The 19,594-nt window shown below is 38.5% G+C and overlaps 2 protein-coding genes across 2 annotated transcripts; one reads left to right on the top strand and one right to left on the bottom strand.

Annotated features, from left to right (window-relative positions):
• Positions 1–2,708: 2,708 nt before the first annotated feature.
• LOC111262145 (meiotic nuclear division protein 1 homolog) lies at positions 2,709–7,065 on the bottom strand. The gene is made up of 5 exons (XM_086968965.1): positions 6,991–7,065; positions 5,985–6,180; positions 3,825–3,958; positions 3,515–3,645; positions 2,709–2,832 (listed from the first exon to the last, which is right to left on the bottom strand). The coding sequence occupies exons 1-5, from the start codon at positions 7,063–7,065 to the stop codon at positions 2,709–2,711; spliced, it is 660 nt and encodes a 219-aa protein (XP_086825091.1).
• A 10,931-nt stretch (positions 7,066–17,996) lies between these two features.
• On the top strand, positions 17,997–19,550 carry LOC111262129 (uncharacterized). The gene is made up of 2 exons (XM_022836147.2): positions 17,997–18,077; positions 18,268–19,550. The coding sequence occupies exon 2, from the start codon at positions 18,312–18,314 to the stop codon at positions 19,134–19,136; it is 825 nt and encodes a 274-aa protein (XP_022691882.1). The 5' UTR covers positions 17,997–18,077; positions 18,268–18,311; the 3' UTR covers positions 19,137–19,550.
• Positions 19,551–19,594: the final 44 nt, after the last annotated feature.

Here is a 19,594-nt window from a genome sequence, read left to right as displayed (position 1 = left end):
ATTTAAAAACCTATTGTTATTAAAAAAAATTATTTTCATTTAAATTCATAGCATTGAAATTTCATAGTTTTATTGTGCGTGTATGCAACGTAGTAGTAGGAAATGCAACAAATAGGATAAACAAATTAAATTAGTTCCAGAGTTTGGCCGAATGTATTTCGTGCTCAGGCCAAAGACAGAATGGTAGATAACAGCTGCTTTTTATAAAAATAGAGTGCTGTCATCCTAAATGAACCTTCAACATTACCCAGTGTACAAATATCTATCATTTGGGCTGTATCTGTTTTATCTCACCTAGTAGTTTCGACTTCGAGTTCCTCGTTACGTAGCTTTTTGTCGCGTAAATATCAACGGAGAAACATCCGAAATGGAACAAAGCTGCCTTAAGGGCTCGAACAATAGCTCCTCATAAGTACTATATACTTCGATCGAATAAGTCAACAATTTATATGTATAAAAACAAGCCAAGACTATAAATTAAATATGAAATATTAAGTGAAATATTGCAATACGGCTGCTCATAACGACATTTTGCCTACACTTTTCTCTATGTAATAGTGGCACGCACGCAATGCCTTTAAGAAAACTTGATTCTCCGATTTGGAACAGGAATACTTGAAATATGCCCGAATATAGTCACAAAGATAAATATATACCAAATCTGAAGCCAAACTCTTGCTTCAGATGCTTTACTTTCAGTTGAAATAAAACGGGAACGATCAATATATAGATAGAGATCATCGGAGCCCTTATTATCAAACTGCTTGCTATGTATTACCCCTTCCTGACATCTGTACTTGATCTTAGCACATATTGTCTGTTTAGGTCGTTTTTTAATCAAAGTCTTGTAGCTGATTACCACTCTAAACGTAGATTAACTTACCTGAACGGGCGCAGCCTCTGTCTTAACATTAGTACCACTTGCATTGTAAGGGAATTTTGTTCCCTCCAGAATCTTCGTTCGTTTTTCTCTTCAGTATTTTTATTCTGGACGAAATAAAAGCCACCGCTAGAAGATAAAATATAAGCTCTTCTTAGACTATCTAAAGTTATATGGTATATTACTAGAAAAAATGATCGTTTTTTCATTCAAAAACCTGTGAATGCCATATATATATATATCTGGTGCATTGCTAGCGATATAGCGCTTCCCACCATTGAAATCTATTAACATATGCATCGCCAATCTGGTAGGAATATACGCTAAGTGGAAGTTAACGTTTCGAGTTCACCGTCCCATACCGACGTCAGAAGTTTCATCAGATGGCTATCTTCCAACCGTGTCCACGCCTGGATTCGAACCTAGGCCACTACGTGTGCCTCAACTGTAGCAACTAAACAAAATAACCACTACCTTATCACGGGGACACTAATCGAAACTGCCTTTCCTTTTGTCAGTTCTACGAAATATCGTGGAGTAACAATTTTTCTGGAGTTGTGTCTCCTTTCTCGTTGTAATCGGGGCTCCTGAGTTTCAAGTAAGTTTATGAGGCAGTTCTGAAGAACTTAAATTTACTGTTATTCAGAGACTGTTTTATTTGAGACAGCAAATGTATGCTATGGAACGCACAGTAAAGCAATTTGTTCGTGAGGTTACCTCTAGATATACAGGTTGGTAATAGAGTTAATTAATTTTTTCAATATATACCTGAATTGCACTCTAGCGCAGATTCTAGGATAAGTACTCCATGTGCAGTTGATGTTGCATCTATTCTTACTCATTCGATCTTATTTATGCGTTCAACATGTTAATATGGGCGTTTAGGTTATCAAGTAAGGTAGGCAAAAAAAAATGCGTATTTTATTAATCTTTTTTCATAATACCCTTCGCTGTGAACAAACAACGATAGCGGCTTTGGATGTGGCTGGTACTGAATGGCCAATTAATTGATTCCATGTAGATTTGTTCGTAAACCCAAAAGAGGAAAACAATTACACACAGTTATTACAGAGCGATAAGTGTGAATGAAATACTATACATTTTTACCCATCCTAGTTCTTTTCCTATTGGTACAACAACAAACCTAACTTTGACATAAAATTTTCAATACTAGCAAATTATGTTGGATTATTCAATTCGGGTATCTTTATAATTTCATTTTTAGTTCTTTCTTAGTAATACGGCAAATTGTCGAACACGAGTAGTCTGCAGCGAGCATATTTTTTGGATCATTACAAGGCTTCGTCACAAGCGTCCATTAAGACTTGATATTTCGAGGCCATCTTGAAAGATGGGTTTCAGCCATAATAACGGTGAGCCAAGGTGACTGTTGGGGGAAACATTTCAGCGTGTCAGTAATGTCCAGTCCAGGCATAATATTGAATTACGCCATTACCGGACATTCAGTCAATGAATCGACAGTGACAAAACGAGCGTCAGAATAAGTCTCTATCCACGTACGGCACTCAGATATTACTCTATTAGGTCATTGTTCGTACAAAGCATCACAATACAGTCTTTTAACATCGTAGGATAAAACTGTGTATTAGCACTTATGCACCACAAACATGAAGAAATATGGTCCCTAGTCTTTTGATATAACGTTTTAAATAGTACGACAACGTATAAAAGACTATAGCCAGGTTACGACTTCAAATGATTTGTGACATGATAAGGTTTGTACAATACTACAAAGGCTGAAACGATGCGGCAATATTGGATGACAAACGACCGCCGTCGTCAATAACTAGGATTTCTGTCTGTGACTCTACTCAACGTAGTCGAGTTCGATGGGTATCTCAAACGCCCTTTCGATATCGGCGTCTGTCATTCCTGAACGATGTCGTATCCATGAGCGCAACGTAAAGATGTTATCTGTCCAACGATTCGTACTAGAGGAAATTCGGTAAATGGGAAAAACCTATTAATGGGGTTTTATTGTTTTATAACGAATTTACTAGAAATCATAAATGTATGACAAAGACGCACACAACTAACGCAGGCTAACTCCGCTTTGGGTTGGAGAACTCAGTGCCTAAATCGTCTGACCTTACGACAGAAAAGGTCATAAATAAATGCGACTAATGCAAATAACTTGGATTTAATTCGGAATATTCACTTAGCCGTAACACTGGCTTAAATGAACAAGGAAATTCCTAACCAAGCAGCCTCAGCCATATGTGTCCTCAGAGATCCCTAACCCTTTAACATATTGTAAGACATTTGGGTACATTTCAGGTCCAGTAAGTTACTCAGCGAGTAGGCCAAAAAACACTAAAAGGCTAATAACTCACGAGAAGAGCCAAAGTAAATTAGAAAATTGCGCAATAATGTCACGTGATCTCCAAAACTTAACAAAAAACAAACTTTGTCTCTCTCACGATCTTCTCAAGTTAACTTTCGAAAGCTTTTTGGCAGTACTCAAGGCACTAGCAAGCACTAAACCAGTTTCGAAAAGAAAACTTTCACAAATTGCAGCCATTAAAGGCTCTTAGTGAATACTATAAAGATGCATATTGAATTTGATATATATAAACAGTTGACGTTTCATTATCTGTAAAGGAAGATACTTACGCTGCTTTAATTTCTGCAAGGTCCTCCTGAAGACGCTGGATAGTAATTGGGTCATTTTGCTCAATATTTCGTAGCTTTTGGGTAAGAAGACGCTGTTGTTCCGCGTATTTGGATAGGTTTAATAGCATATCCTGAATATTAAGCAAAACGCTAACTTAAGATCATACAAATACACGTAACTATAAAAAACTTCTTAGTTTCTTGACCCGTTCGCTCGAAAGCACCTTTATTAACCTATTATGACAGTAAATATTTAATTTGGAGCAGACCAAGCTAATAAATAAAGGCACAGGTAAGCTTTGAAACGTACCGGAGTTGCGCTGCCCGAAAGATCCAGTTTTTTCTGTTCTTCGGCAAGAGCTCTTTGTGCGTTGACTCGTGTTGTTTCAGCCTCATCAACCAGCTTCCGAAGGTTCGTTAATCGAACTTTTAACCGCATTAAAGCTGCAATGGCACACATGCCTACAATTGTTATCGCAAATTGAATTCACTCGTTTCTAACTAGATTTACACAGATAATTTTTACCTCATCAGAGCCATTGTTGTTAGGTAAGGTCCTCCTCCATAGTCTGTAAAACCGTAGATATATTAGAAACAGCATTAGTCAGGGTAGAAACCTCGGGTGTATTCACGTAAAAATCAAAGTCAATGATAAAGAGCGCTGAGTCGCAAATAAAAAAAAACCTAATATAAATCAGGAAAAAACAGTCGCTAATATTATTTACAATACATCGAATGACAACGAATAAGATTTATTTAATCACAGCAAAGTTTTTCATTCGTATGTGAATGTAACAACTGTTGCTCCATAATAACTACATTGAAACCTTCGAAGTTTACTCTCTAGCCCAACTTATACTACAGCTAGTTTTAAGGAAGGCTCGGTTCAATTCAAAATCCTTTATAAAATCTATTATTTTTAGCTTTTTTTTAACACTCTTAGTTATTTTTGTTCAGTGAACGAGTGCTCGGAGTCACCTTTTTAAAATACAGCACTAAGGACTGGTCTTCACCATGAGCCTAACTGGCGTAGGTTCAGGCTTTTCCAACCCATCCATAACAACCATACAAACAGCTACCGACCTTGATAACGATTCCCTGTTTTTGTGATCATAAATTTTTTTCTCCAATGATAAGATTTGAGCTAGCATGGCCGTTTGTCACAGTTATTCAATGACATGTACCTTAGCGTTTGGTTCGTGTGTCTTTGTTATTCTACTGAGCACTACGATTAACTTCGAAATTTAATTATATGAGATTGGATGCGTAAGTTTTTTCTTTATTATTATTTTTTTGGAGACAAAATATCACAACGAACATTTTTGTTGAGCACTATTACCTCAAGGATGTGCAGGATCCCTAAGCACAATATGGCCCGATTAGTGAGATACGGATTTTATTAGTCAGTTAAAATTTTAGCTTAAAAATCAATTGAAGACCGGCCGAATTACACATGCAGCTTTATAATCTCAAAAAAAAATCAGAGTTGTTTGGACCACAAATTTAATAGTGTCTTTATCTATTGATTAAGGTCGACCATTTTTTGATTGCAGTGAGAACTTCATTCATAGTAAAATTATCTATAAAATGTAAATAACAGAAGCAAAGAATAATGGTCGTAATGTGTGCCGGGAATTGAACAGTGTATCTGTGTGTCAATTCTACACACAATGGCGAAAATCGCAATTTCAGTTGAAAAGCGTAAGAACGGTTCTGTTTTTAACTTAAAGAAATACCTCTTACCGATTGAAATTGGGAGTATTAAAACGAGTCCGAGCATAACATAATCTATTTAAGAACCTCGTACCGGACTACTACTTCTAAGCTTTGGCCTCCATTCCTCTACATTGTGCTATTAGAGTTGTGCAAAGGGTCGTCTCCAATTGTCAAACGCTAGATTTGGCCGGGATTATTTAAAATATTTGCACACATGGCATCAGATTAGATGTCAGCTAGCGTTAGCTCCAATAAAAAGGCGTGGTTGATACTGCGTGAACCTTCGATATATTAACCGATTCATTGAACTTGAATCTAGAGTTAAGAAAAATACGCGGGACTTTGGATAAAATATGTGAGTTACTCAAAAAGTGTTTTCCTTATTTTATCGGACGGTACGCATCGTTCATAAAAGCACCATTGACGAGCTCTAAAAAACGAAGTTCGTCACCGCGCTATGTTACTTTGCTAATGTGTAGTAAGATGACTTTCTTTTTGAGCATTTGGCTGGCACCCCTATGGCGCATTAAGAGGATTTAGACGGGGTAAAGTTGCATGACCTTCTTCGGAAAAAGTAAGGTTTCTATAGAGCAATGCCCAGCTAGGAGTGCCTTACGGCTTCGACTCTCGAAGTTCTTGGGACACGGTAGACACGGGAAGTGCCATGAAATACACGCGCTTGACCCCTCAGCAACGCGCCCTACATACCTTCGAATATTTAGTAGGCAATCAGCTGAGTATATCTCTTTGCATCACAAAGGTTTTACAGAGTCTAAGAAAGATGTACACGTACCCTTCGAGGGAAAAGCCCAGAAATATATTGAGGTGCCGATTTTGTCGCTATCGACAAGACCGTCATCAACGAGACCCTTGAGGACATCTTTAACCGTCTGCAACACGACCCCTTTTTCCTTCGATGAAATACTTTCGACATCCTTCAATGGAAACACCTAAATTTCATACGATAGCAAAACATGATTAGTGGCTCTTTTCACGGATGTTGTAGTTATCAATGGCAATGAAGCAAAACAGGGTGTGTTTAGCTGTAAGGAACCGTATGTTTAAAGAGAACTATTGAAAATATTGTGTGATATATGGTTAATAGTTATACTGAGGACTAAATTCCTATTTTGAATACATCTAGCATTGAACAGAAACTGAATTTAACGCATTTTGGTCCTACTGGCAGTGTTTGCACGACGGCAATAGGGCCTGATCGTAAATCGACAGGAATATCGTTCAAGCATTGCCAAATACTTCAGTTGGATCTCACAGCCTTGCAGACGACGCAATGGCAATGAAGGAATGAGGCATTATATATTTTAGCTGAGGGGCATATACAAACACGAGAGTTCAATGACAGTCAGAGGAGGTCATGATGTTTGGCGTTATTTCATCAGAGAAAAACCTATCGCGAGCGATGCCGCGGCGAACTAGTGCGCCGTTCCGAATAAGCTCTACTTTTACTAACCCACACAGAACAGAAATTAAATCTCATAATGAACTAATTGCTATAGTTGCTCAGGTCAATTTTTCATTCGTTTTGATAACTTTCGCCGTTAACGCACACAACAAATCCAACACCTATCGCCTCTTTCGCAACAACCAAAGCCATGTAAATTTAGAATCAAAAGATTATATTTCAAGCATTTCATTTTAGCCATAAAAGACATATCCGTTTCGCTTTACCAATCCGTCGGCTCCACCCAACTCAAACTACGAACCATGAACAAAATAACAACCACCAAAATAATACTTACCTCTTTTCGTTCGTGAAAAACACTCAGCACTTTCTGTCTCTTTTCTTCTAGGCTCATACCTTTGCGTTTTGACATAATTGTTGGTCCGGGTTCACAGGAAAAACGATCCGCGACAAAGGGACTATCTTTATTTGAAGTTTGTTTAGTCAGCAAAATGATAGCTTACGAATGATTCATAAATTATTTCGAATCTCGTAAACGAGAGTTTAAGACCCGATTGTCGAACATTTTTGGCGGAAGAATTCAAAGTAACATGTACTATAGAAATTATAAGACCTTACGCTACGCATCACTTTGTTGAATTTTTTAGCCATTTTGAGGAGCGATCGAATCTTGCCTTGTAAAACGTTTGAACTAGACAATTATATATATATATATATATAAAATCCATTTTTGAAGCACAAGCCATTCTCAGCGCATGACTTTCTGGCACGAGCGTTACATGTGTCTGACTGTTAGGATCATTCAGGTCAAGGCTGGACGCGTTCGTTTTTAAAAACTAATTTGTACAGGAAAAAAGAGGCCTATCTGTTACATGGTTGCAGTTACCTGCTACATTAATCGATAATAGGTCGTTTCCTATTAATAGGTTGGAACGTCAATGACATTGGTTCGGGAATTTTAGCACACCTTTATCACCGGTTCCTTTGGGTCAGTGCTATATGATGCCCATCTAAATTAAAATTATTATTTCTAGTTCGACTATGCACTTACGAGCTGACCCGGCTTTATACTTGTAGATTTATCGATGAACCTATTCAAAAATGCCTCAAAAAAGCCTGATATAGCGATCAGGTTTTGTAAACGAAGCAGCAGACGAGCAAATCTTTGCAAGACGGAAACATCAAATTGTCTTTCCAATCTTTCCCGTATAAGGCTAAAAAGTACCTCTCGAGTACCCTAAAAAATACGAGTCTCACGACCGGCATTAACGGGGTGTTACTTTCAGATGGCTGGCCACCACTACGAAATAAAGGTGATATACGTATGGATTCAAACTTAGACCATCACTTGTCTTTGAACTTAATATGCACGCAAGTTAAGACTGTATTAGCATGAAGACGTTTGGGCGATGCTAGGGGTGGCTCAGTCCTCTGTTGTCTACGAATTGAGCTATTGTTTTGGAAGATATCGACATGTATATATGGTCGGCATACATGCGCCATAAATTATTGTTTATAGACATTCGTTCTTTGCCTGATTAATAGGTATTTTTATATAGAACGGACGTGAGCTTTGCGGTTGCATTCGATGTTCAGTAATTTTAAAATCTTTAGTGCTAAAACAACCTCGATTACTTGAAAGTTTATGACAACCTGGCTAATAGTATTACAACGCTAACTACAAAATATACTCTCTCTGCTACTTACACATTATGCTGCTGTGTGCATTACAAGCTATGCGGCCATGTAGGTAGAGAAAAAAACTTCGGACAAATTAGGTTTCTTGCGATAGACTTCTATTATGTGGAAAATATCCTGTGGAAAAAATAACCTCGTACTAACCATGAACATGAACTTCCTCGAACGTTCAGTGGATACAAAATGGATTTCTTTTAATTGCTAAATTGCGCGAAAGTAGCCAAGCATTGATTTTAAGGTAAAGTTTTTATTTTATTTATATTTATATTTATTTTTATTTTTTTCCTACTTCCTACTTCTTACGTAAAACGTGTCTTTCAGCTCTTTTATATATGCTTAGTATTTGTCAGCCACCGGACACAATGGTTCTCATGATGCCGTCAAAAGCAGTTCTCGCGGGTTTAAATTACGAGTTTTCGCGATGTGCAGCCGTATGTGGGTCAATAGGTCAAAGCTGTCTATTCCGGCACCTGCTTTAGGCGCATTATTTTCCCATAAGCATCTAGGCCAAAATATCTATATGCCTAATGTGTTGAAAATAAACAAGTAAAGAGCAGAACCAATAGTAAAAAGAAGCCAGTTCGAGATGAGAAACCAGTTCTCAGCCAAAAAAATCATGACCTAGGATTATGAGTAAATACCCATGGAAGTATCCAAAGTAGCGTCAGTAGTTGGCTATACGAAAAAGAAGAGACCTGTCATTAACTTCTTAGGGCTACGCATCCTTACGTTGATCCCAGATTCTCCGACATTCCGCCCCTGATATCCACAGAAGTTCGCTAAGTTCACTGCTATCCCGTTTCTTACCATCAACTCACTTGCTGCAGTAACGGTCAAGGTCCTGACGCAATGATTATCCGGAGCGCAAAATTTCTTTCTTCACAAGCTTTTCTACGAGGGACACACGATCAAGTATTTTAATATGGGCATGCGAGAGTGTACGCAGTCGTTTCTTCCTGTCAGTCAACATAGAAAACCTTGATACTATTGCCTTGGTCCTGGTAATGCCACATATTCAATCGTACCAATCACAATATGAACGTTTGTATATAAACCATTAAGTGCTTTGTTAAGGATACAACAGAAACTGTAGAGCGAAATAACAGTTGATCAGACAACTATTTTGCTCAAGCACACAAAGGCAATGTAGAGTAACAGGAAAAAAATCGTTTAATCTACAAGTTTAGGCTCGCTAGCCTCATCAGCGCTATGAAAGCGCCCTATTTCGAAAAATCGTTGCTTTCTGCATAGCTTTCAGCGAATACCACGAGGTGGATCAGATCAGCTATAGGTAATAATAGTCGGTCTTATTTGACCATCTGAGAACTCATCTTTTTGCCTGTTGGTGTGATTCGATCGATAAGCTGTTACAGACATTAAACTTTTTTCGGTTCATGTTAATAGTATACTTTACAATGCAGAAATATAGAATTTAAACATGAAGATATACGGTGAGACGATTTATCTAGAAGGCAATGCAATACGTGTAACGGTCTTCTTTAAAATATAATTTTATCTTGTCTGCTTAAAGTATGCTCTATTTTTATGTCGGGTGCAGCGAACCGCTAATCTTCTGCTAAATCTGTGTTCGGAAGCTGGAAGTGTGCTCGTATGTTTTTCAGCAGCGCGGAGCTACAATATGTCGCGAATCCTCCGAGGTCCCACGACGTGCTTACTGAAACAAAGATTATGTCAAAACCGTATACCGTATTACAAATTGCAAACGTATTGCCTGTTTTAATCTTTATTTTTTAATTAAGTTCAGACGCTTCGGGCAACAGCTGCGGAACCTGCAAGGAACTGTTACTCTAGTTTATTTTGCCGAAATAGACAGTCTGCAATAAGTACCAATTCAAAATGTGGCTAATCTAAGTCTTATCATCATGTAACTCATTTGTTGCGTGCATCGGTAATTCGGTAAGTAGAAAGTTCTAGAAGTTAGGGCCACTTTTTTCTATTTGTCGGGTATACTGTGCAATGACTTTTAGCCAGTTTATTCAAATCGGCTTGAACATGCCGCATGCTACCGTCCTTGTTGACGTGTCGCCAAATGCACAGTTGTTGGTGCTTTGATGGTAAGTTTCTTCATTCCTTAATGAGCAACTTCCCATTTCCAGTTCCATACAGTTACTTTAGATTTATTTTTTGTTAGTTTGATGTTTCTTCTTTGCTGCCTTTGAGTTTACTATGAACCTACTGACCTATAGCTTTACTGACGCCGGTTGTTAAGGTCTATATAGCCTCGCTACTCAAAATGATTTACTTCATCCTTCAAAATGTTATGTTTTAGTATTAACGCTGCTCTGTATGGGTGATGGTGGGAAAAACTCTGACGAGTACACATCTACGCTGTTGAAAGTTCAAGCTCGAGCATGTGAGTTGGCATAAATGTTGGCAGCAAATGTTTGCTGACATAGGCCAATCGTATTCGCTATATGTTGTTAGTGATATTGATGTTCACCCGTGGGTATACAGTCCGGAAGAAAAGCGTTACCAAAACCTGAATACCTGAACTTCTACAAACACTAATGCAGTGCTTGCCAGGCGTACGCGTACTAATGTTGTCCAGGTGCACGAACTAATGGAAGGCCTGTCGAGTTAACTCGAAAAGTAGTTTTCGAAAGTACTAAACGCCAAACGAGCGAGAGTGTATGTTCCTAATGCTTGTGCCGCACCTGTAGCTAGGTACTTCATAGAAAATATATCTGCCCACAAGTTAGGCGTGACCAACAATTCTCCTTGGAAATCCACGTTTCCATTGACGTAGCCATCCTTGCGAACAATGACGGAGCCCGAAATAAAAGCATTACCTTTAAAGGGCAAATCACCAGTGAACAGGTCGCCATTGTGGTATACCAGACCATCAGTGCCAATATAATATCCGGTATTACTTTCACTCATCACTTCTACGGTAACTGATTTTTTGCGTCTCGAACGCGATGGATGACGGTAGGTCGCGTTCCCTTGTCAGAGGATGACAACAGTGATGATGTTTCTACAGTTTAAGTTTAGTACTGTTGTACAATAGACAGTTAATTTTTGAACTCGTTGTTTTAAAGGTTAAAAAACGTTTATCAGTCTCAGGGGTCAATTGGTAAACTGCGTATTAGACAATACGGACAGACCTGGCTAGAGAAGCTGTGAGACGCTAAACATTATTATTGTTATTCTTTTGATAATTAAACAAAAATGTTGACGGTTGTTGTTGTTATCATTACGCGTTACACAATATCCTAGAAAGTAGCGATTTTTCTACCTTTTGGGTGATTCAATCACCTCCTGTACAAGGGATTCTATACGGAAAACAACGGCTTACTTCTAATGGTTCAAAACGAATCTGTTATGAAGCTTGTTCGATTCCTAGCTCTCATCAAGGGTCGCGTTTGAGATCAAGTGAGCGACCAGAATAGGGGTTCTTCTATATATATAATACGTTTACACCCTTTGAAAGCAGTGACAGCCCGTTTGTACGGACTCTCAACACTTACCGGGGCAGAGTGCGCATGTGATTTGTTGTTTTGACAATGGGGATTTTGTTCTATTATCACTGTATTACTTTGTATTATTGATGCCCACAAAGGGCTCGATCGTAACTAATTGAATCTATGAAAAAAGAGCTCTGGGACTACTCACCATCCAGACCACATTTTTATTAAAATCAAGAGTTAACGCATCCTGGAATCCGAATCTCATTTCTAATATTTTCAGCTAGTAGTGCTGTGGGAACCGCTGAATTCTGGGGCTTAGGTTCAGAACTAATTCTAATATTTGTTCAAACTAAGGCTGGCAGGTTTGTTGCTCCTTGAGAGTGGTTTGTGGGTTTATTCGTTGCTTCCTAGCCTACCCTCACACTTTCGCCAGGCTGCTCGCCTTAGAAGAGGCGCTGGGTCTTCCAACGAATCCGGCCTACTTTGCCGGCGAATACAATTGCTATAGCTGTACGTATTTCTGCATCGTGAATCGGAACTACTCAACAATTAGAAGAAAAAAGTTAAATGGTTTCACCCTAATAACGTCCCGTACAATTTACTTTCCTTCTTCTTTAAATCGCTGTATGTTTTGATTGTCTATAGATAAGTTCGAAGATTTAAGTTCACTATATAACAGTTCATTTTTAACGTTCGGATAGACAAAGGTGACTATATATATACATATATATATCTAGAGATATACTTTATAAACGCATTTCAGAGAATTAATATATCTATGACTAGTGCTATAATGTAGTCAATCTCCGTAACCCAAAAATATAGATATCACTTGTACAGTGACTAACTTACTCTATGGTATGGCGTTTCATTTCTTTTTTATTTATTTACTATTTAAGTTCTCAAATTATTCGACCTACCTTTTATGCTATAAAGGGGACAGGCACTAATGATCACAACTACGTCACAAGTCCATAAACTGATCTAATCGAGTTTCAACTCATGGAGCCAAACATTAAAATACCAGTTATCGAGTCATCAATAGAAGTTTCATTTCGGAATATAAACTAGTACTTACCCTCCCTATTAATAAAAAAAAAAAACTAATCCGCACGCATATCTAAAAGACAGGGTTAAAAAGCCCGCCTGATTTCTAAGATAGTAAATTTAGCTGAAATAGGACTAACGATTGTGTAACTTTTACAGTAGCCAATTTGAATTCCTAGTGTTTGTTAGTGGTCGAACGGTATTTACTGGTCGATTACTAACAAGAGATGTCAGCAATCATTACGATATCATGTTTAATATTATGTTTACAAGTATCAGAAAAAAAGAACGCTTCACCACTTCAAAATATTAGCATTTTGTTAATTAATTCCCAAATAGTTTTTTGCCGACCTGTCCAACAAATGGTATGATTGTAGCCGTAGCTAATGTTTGCATGGCCAAAATTGCGAACAAATCCGGCAGACGATTCCAGAAAGTACCCGCTATAGTACCCGACACGCCTGCAGTTAGCATCTCTCCTTGAATTTCACGAATAGCAACCGGTCTGCCGTTACGAAATATCATGTTGCCTTCAAACGAACAATCTCCGTCGACTGCCCTTTCATTTTTAAATAACATCTGTCCCGAAATTGGTATTGTGCCGGAAATAAACATCTGTCCTGCAATCGGTATCTTTGCCTGCATTGTCTCAGTATTTATCTGCATGCCTTTAACCGAAGCCCTCAGATCTGATGTAGGTACTACACTTCCCCCGATTAATATGCTATTTCCTGAATCGTTAAGCTTCACGTTACTCTTCAACGCCGATTCGTGTCCCCAGCTATGCCGGGCGCCTCGGTATACAGCAGGTCGTGAGTATAGAATCGATGGTAAGTAATATGGGAAATGTTCGTGTCCCAAAGCTGCTTTTGGCGGCGAGTATGTCATTGTAGATAATTCTTCCAAGTGACGAATGGTTTTCGTCTAACGTCTACAGGTAACACTATTATTTGCGAGAACACGATTTAAGCCCACCCTGTGCAATCAGGCACTTCTTCAACAATTTTGAGGCTCGAAAAAAATTTTGAAGCGGCTGGCGTTAATTTTAGTTTCGTTATTTTACTGCGCAAATAGAAAATTCCGCTTTACTATATAACGAACGACTATTTTGACAAACGAAGGCAATCCGTATTTTTGGTCAAAGATACACTTTGTTTTGATTGCTGCGCATTGGGACGTTCTTCTGCGGGAAGCCGCTCAGCTCACAGCCTAAGACTTTATACGAAGTCTGCTCTGGAATCCGTAATTCCTTCTAATTAGCTCAGCTTAAAAATTAGGCCAAGATTTAGTTGCCGCAAAGGAGACCACAGACGCAGTAGTGAAAAAACAGCCACCGCCTACAGAAAAGCATACGAACGCTCAAGCTACATCGGATCAGCAGACGAGCCAACGAACGAGTGAAGGGGTGACCTCGATTCCCGCAGGATTATTTTGCCAAATGAGATTATATTGAAAGACGTTGCTATAACACAGGGCATTCTGAACGACACGATACGGCGTATCTCATTACGTTCAACCTATACTTGCAGCCAGCTAGCGTACGGCGGTAACTTTAGGCGGTAATACTTACCATACCCCATAGCCGTCAACCCAACTCGGGCTTAATCGGTGTAAAGAAACATCTGTGATCAGAATACATTCACTTATGTCATACTATCATATAAAATGATAGTTACAAGAAATTAACACGGAACAATAATACGAAAAGTGTGTATAAACGCTCTTTATATATAAGGAATATAGAATTTATATATAAGGTCGATCTATATCTCCCTTATATGACACAAAGTGATAACGTCAGAAGTCAGTAGTAGCATTCTGGGCCGCACGACATTTCAAGTTGGCCAAAACGAGCACTAAGGTTGATTTCATTATTAACTGTATAAGAATCGAATGCTTGAGGAAATTGGAAACTCTATGTACTGTCGAAGAGATGCGTTCAAGCGGGCCCAAGCTAGAAGTCTGACGGCTGAAATAAATTCGTTTTGAATGAAGCTGGCGCCTAAGGTCTTGATTTGAAGATGACATATGCTTTAGCATATTGTAAACAAAACACTTATTTAAATAATTCAGAAATTATGCAACACTACTTATATACACAACAGGTTTCACTGAGGCAAGACGTATTTATATTATATAAGCAGTTAGTCTAAAAGACATCCGGGACAAACTGTAACCCGTCACGTCAAATATACGTGGGCGTAAGAGATGCCTGTCAAGTTGGATACAAACTATATTCATCTACCGCTACGCTCACTATATCGTGTTAGCTAAACATGAACTTCTCGGTCTTACGCGAACACAAAATTAGTCAACTTTGAAGCTCACAAAGCTAAGAATTTCCATTAGTTTAGATGACACAACAAATAAGACGTTCTTGTGCCTCAAGAAGAATTTCGATAAGGCAAAATTTTATTCCGTGTATCTTTAGCTTCAAAGGCCTCTAGGCATTTACTTTAGCATTTAGTGAAATAATTTGGTTCAATGTTGATGAAATGTCTGCATTTAGGGCTGAGGTGAAAACTCGACAACTTGCGTTAATGAATTTCTAATTAAAATACGCTCGCTTGATTAATCGGTGGCGGTTCTAAAGAAATCTACAAAAAATCTTCACGAAAAAATGATACCGCGACTGCATGCTCGCACTCGTATAGAACGGCATACCCCATTGGTAAGAGGGTAAGCACCACTCCTGTATTATGCCCAGTTAGTCTTTCTAATTAGGTTAACACACATACGCGATAATTGTAGTTTTTTTTAATGCGTTCTTAGGAAAGCTGGATAAATTACTTAGCGCAAGAGGCATTTTTAATGCAGAAAAAACTTTCGACTGCCCAAAGCAAGCTGTACGTTCAACGTCGAATTAGCAAAATAATAACAGAGAAAAAAATATATCTCACATTTTAATTTACTACGTCTTCACACAGGTTCAACTTGAACTTCCTTTATTTTCCCTAAGCTAAATGCAGGTGATTTTTCGTAGATCAAAACACCGTACATGTTTCATTTTTATGTTTTGCTTTGGAACCAACGATTATCTTCTAGTAACTTCGTTTCCGCCCACTCGATCTTATCCGTCATCTCGCTGTCCAGGCCATTTGTAGCGCCATGCGGGTCCGGGATCTCAAACAGGTTAGATCAACCGCTTCAAATGATTCAGTGAAGATAATTCGATGCAGCAGTTGTGTTCAACGTCGAACTCCTGATCACGACTGCAGATACCGCATCACCTACCGGAAGGCTTATAAAAATCACAAATACACTGACGTATTAAAAAACGGGTCTCTATGTTTAGTAGTGAAGTCCAAGCTATCCGTCGGCCAAATGAAGAAACAACAGGCCCTGCAAGCTAGGATACGACGCAAACCAAAAAACGTTATCAAGACCGCAACGGGTCGAAAGGGTTCCTGACAGGTGACCGCTGTTAACAGATTGATCATCTTTCCGTATATCTACCCATCAGCTCCTATTCATTCATGCTGGCCATGACAAGGAACAAGACGCACTTTTGCGAGTTTATTTTGCTAGGGACTTATTTTTCATAGGCACATTTATTGGACTAACAGTGGCGAAGAAACTGCCTTTTACTTGCCTATCTTTTTTGAGCAGTGATTAGCAAATGTGACATTTAGCTTCGAATAGCTGCTAATTGTAAACGATCAACTATTCTTCTTAAGGTCTTTATTGGGCGGTCTTATACATTGATCGATATCAACTATGCTTCAAAATCGTACACTTATCATATTTATTCTAGATGAAGATACGCCCTATTTCACGTCATTAGGTTGCTCTAATGGGATGATAAAAATGAATCGGCGTAGGCTAGTATTGTTATTATACATACGTGTTATTGCTTATCTAAAGAATAGGTGTCATTAAAAGGAAAATTGTTAATCTCTTGAGACTGATACATAATTTTTCTACTCTTTTATTATATATATAGATAAGCTAACACAAATGACAGTCCAGAATATCGACGAGAACAAGCGCCATGTTAGTTTTATTCAGAGCATTGAAATAGATTAGTGTGCATTAAAATAACATAATTAAATTGTAATCGTTCGTACATTGGGTGGTCAAACTTTTTCACTATTTCGTGATTTTGTTTTATATATTCTGGCTAACTCTGGGATTGATTCTTCATACTCTGTCAAGGATTTATTCTACACGACAAGTGTGAGAATATTCTCAAAGATTTAGCCACTGATAAGCTGTATATAAATGTGATGTTTTTCTTATAAACAGACACTTTGAAACTTTAGCCTTTCAATACGCTTAGAGAATTTAATCACTACGGGATATCAAATACTGTTTACGAAGCTTTCGAAATCAAAATTCGTAGATTTTTCCGTTCCTCTAACTGTCTTTTCTACGTAAAGCTTCTGGAGAGCTACTAAATCGTTCGAACGTCAAATTGCAAATCCGGTAGCCACTTGGTCAAACAATTCAGCAAAAAGACCGCGATGAATGCTTTTGAGGATTCGCTTAAGACCTTTTTTTCTTCAAATTGTTTACAGTCGTGTTATCATGCCACCCAACGACCATTATTAATAGGAAATGCTTCGATCCAGACAGAGAAATACAGCTCCACCAGGGTAATTCTTTGCCCCACAGATCGTGACAAAATCACTAAGGTAGAGGAGCACGCACAGCAGTTGGAAGGCCTTCTGTTTCCTTCAATGACTTGCCGCTCTATTTCCTAATCTCAAAAAATGTTTTAAAAAAGTGTCGAATCGACGACACTAATACTATATCCGTTTCTGGAGGCTAGCCTTTGAGGAATCAGCTTTAAAAAATAAGAACAGGTTTGAAGAAGTGATGGATCAGAGTAAATATGAGCACTTTTGATGAACACGAAAAAGCACAAATCAGATTTAATAAAAAAAAAAAAGCCGTTTTACTTTTATGCCACTTACGTATCTATTACGCAAGTTGACATAAAAATAAAAATCTGTATGATTTACTGACTAGGTTATTCATAAATTTAATAACTATATCACCTAATGCATTTTGCATATTCTACTGAATATAGACAGGACTAGTCCTGTCTTTCTATCAGATCTGTGGTTGCTTTGGTCTCCCTTTAAAAGTAATCTGAAATACGGTCACAGCGTACCGTACGACGTGCAGCTGTACGAGCTGCGCATACGTCGCTCTATCCTCTCATTTTTTGGAGTCATCCACGCCTCGTACAGAGGCAAACAATACCAGACAGATTACAGTCAGCTGTCATACATTCACACACAGTTTGGTTAGTATCAGCGCATATAGCTAGAGAACAAGCAAAACGTCCGTGAAGATATTTACATTTTATAGTGATATGCGCCCGTGTTCAATAACTTGGTAGTTAAATATATATATCTGCATCAACTACAGAATTTACAAGGAAAGAAATCGTACGTTATTGTTCTTTACTAAGCCTGTTACAACTGTTTGGACAGCTGGATCGTTGGCAGGAGTTCGTTTTGAGCAAAAAGTGTCGGATATGTGTGGCAGAAGGGTGGATCAGGATATCTCAGTCGTTCCATTTCGCCGGATAAGCGACCCAAAACCCGAACTGGAAGTGAGCCCTCCCGAACCCAAGAGGCCACGCCTGACCAAAAGCCAAATCATGGCCACTATATCAGGCCAAAAGAAACACATTCGTCAGCTTGAAAAGGAACTCCAAGCTGTCCGCAAAGAACAAAAAACCCTGCCCATAACCGTCTGCCGATACCGTCATCTAGCCATGCCGCCGTTGGCTACCATCCGAGCGCCTCTCTCTGAGCTACCTATTATTGACAGTGATTCCTGCAGTGCTCACTTATCTACCTTGATCAAGCGTAATGATGCAAATCTTGTAGCCAACACATTGCGTTGGGTCGTTGAAGAAGAGGTCGCACCGGTTCCGAGCGTCATCTCTGTTCTCTCAGCATGCGAAGCTTTCAAGGATCGACGAGACATTATCGAGCTCGGTCTGCAGACTCTAATTCGCGTCGAGGACTATAATTGGCCAAATAAATCGAAAGTTTATTGTTTCCTGAACACTGTCTTCGAGATGCACCAGACACCGATAATTGCATATCACACACTTTCTTTTATTGAAAGATATGGAGATAAATGCTTGGAGAACGTCTGTCTGATACGACGCTGTGCTCTAGTCCTTCTTGACGCTGCAGTTCAGAACAATCAAACGCAGCCGATTTTCCGGCACACGGTCCAATTATTGAAGCGCGTCGCTGAACAAGTGGACCACAAACTAGCTCTCTCCATCGTCGAAAGAATTGAATTGAGCAAGGGTTATAAATTGTACAAGCATCCTTTTGTCTAGTGCTTTTGTTAACCTTACCCTCATAAGTTATCTAAATTGTTTTGTAATTTAGGCCCCGTTCTCACTAGAAAAAGTGGGTAGCTAATATAGATGTCAATCAAAGTATGAAACTGTTTTACCATGGAAATTGTGCATAAAGACCACAGGACGTACATCATTAGGAAATGTTTTTTTTTTTCAACTATATTTTAGTTATGAAAAATAGATGTTTATTTATATATAAACGTTTGCAAAAAATCCGATTTTTATAACAGTTGGAGTATACATTTAAAATTATACTTATGCCAGATCATTTGCTTTGCGCGAGGCAGCGCACTCGATGTTACCTATAAATTCACACCGAGAGCAGTTAATTTAGCGTTTACCTTGAAGTTTAATAAACGCCCATAATATTTGATTCGTTCATAAACGGAATTTATCGTCTTTTTGCAAATAATCAATACATTGTATTGTTATAC

Source organism: Varroa jacobsoni, unplaced genomic scaffold (genome assembly GCF_002532875.2).
Source record: "Varroa jacobsoni isolate VJ856 unplaced genomic scaffold, vjacob_1.0 scaffold_629, whole genome shotgun sequence".
Lineage (NCBI taxonomy): Eukaryota > Metazoa > Arthropoda > Arachnida > Mesostigmata > Varroidae > Varroa > Varroa jacobsoni.
Note: the sequence above shows the minus strand (reverse complement) of the source record. Positions and strands in the feature narration are given on the sequence as shown.

Excerpts from the sequence above, each read along its gene's own strand:
- LOC111262145 (XM_086968965.1), bottom strand. The coding sequence starts at position 7,065 with ATGTCAAAACGCAAAGGTATGAGCCTAGAAGAAAAGAGACAGAAAGTG. Across the intron at positions 3,959-5,984 it reads AGACTCTGTAAAACCTTTGT|CTTTAATGCGGTTAAAAGTT; the intron begins GATGCAAAGAGA and ends GTGCCATTGCAG. Across the intron at positions 3,646-3,824 it reads TTTCGGGCAGCGCAACTCCG|GATATGCTATTAAACCTATC; the intron begins GTACGTTTCAAA and ends CTTAATATTCAG.
- LOC111262129 (XM_022836147.2), top strand. The coding sequence starts at position 18,312 with ATGTGTGGCAGAAGGGTGGATCAGGATATCTCAGTCGTTCCATTTCGC.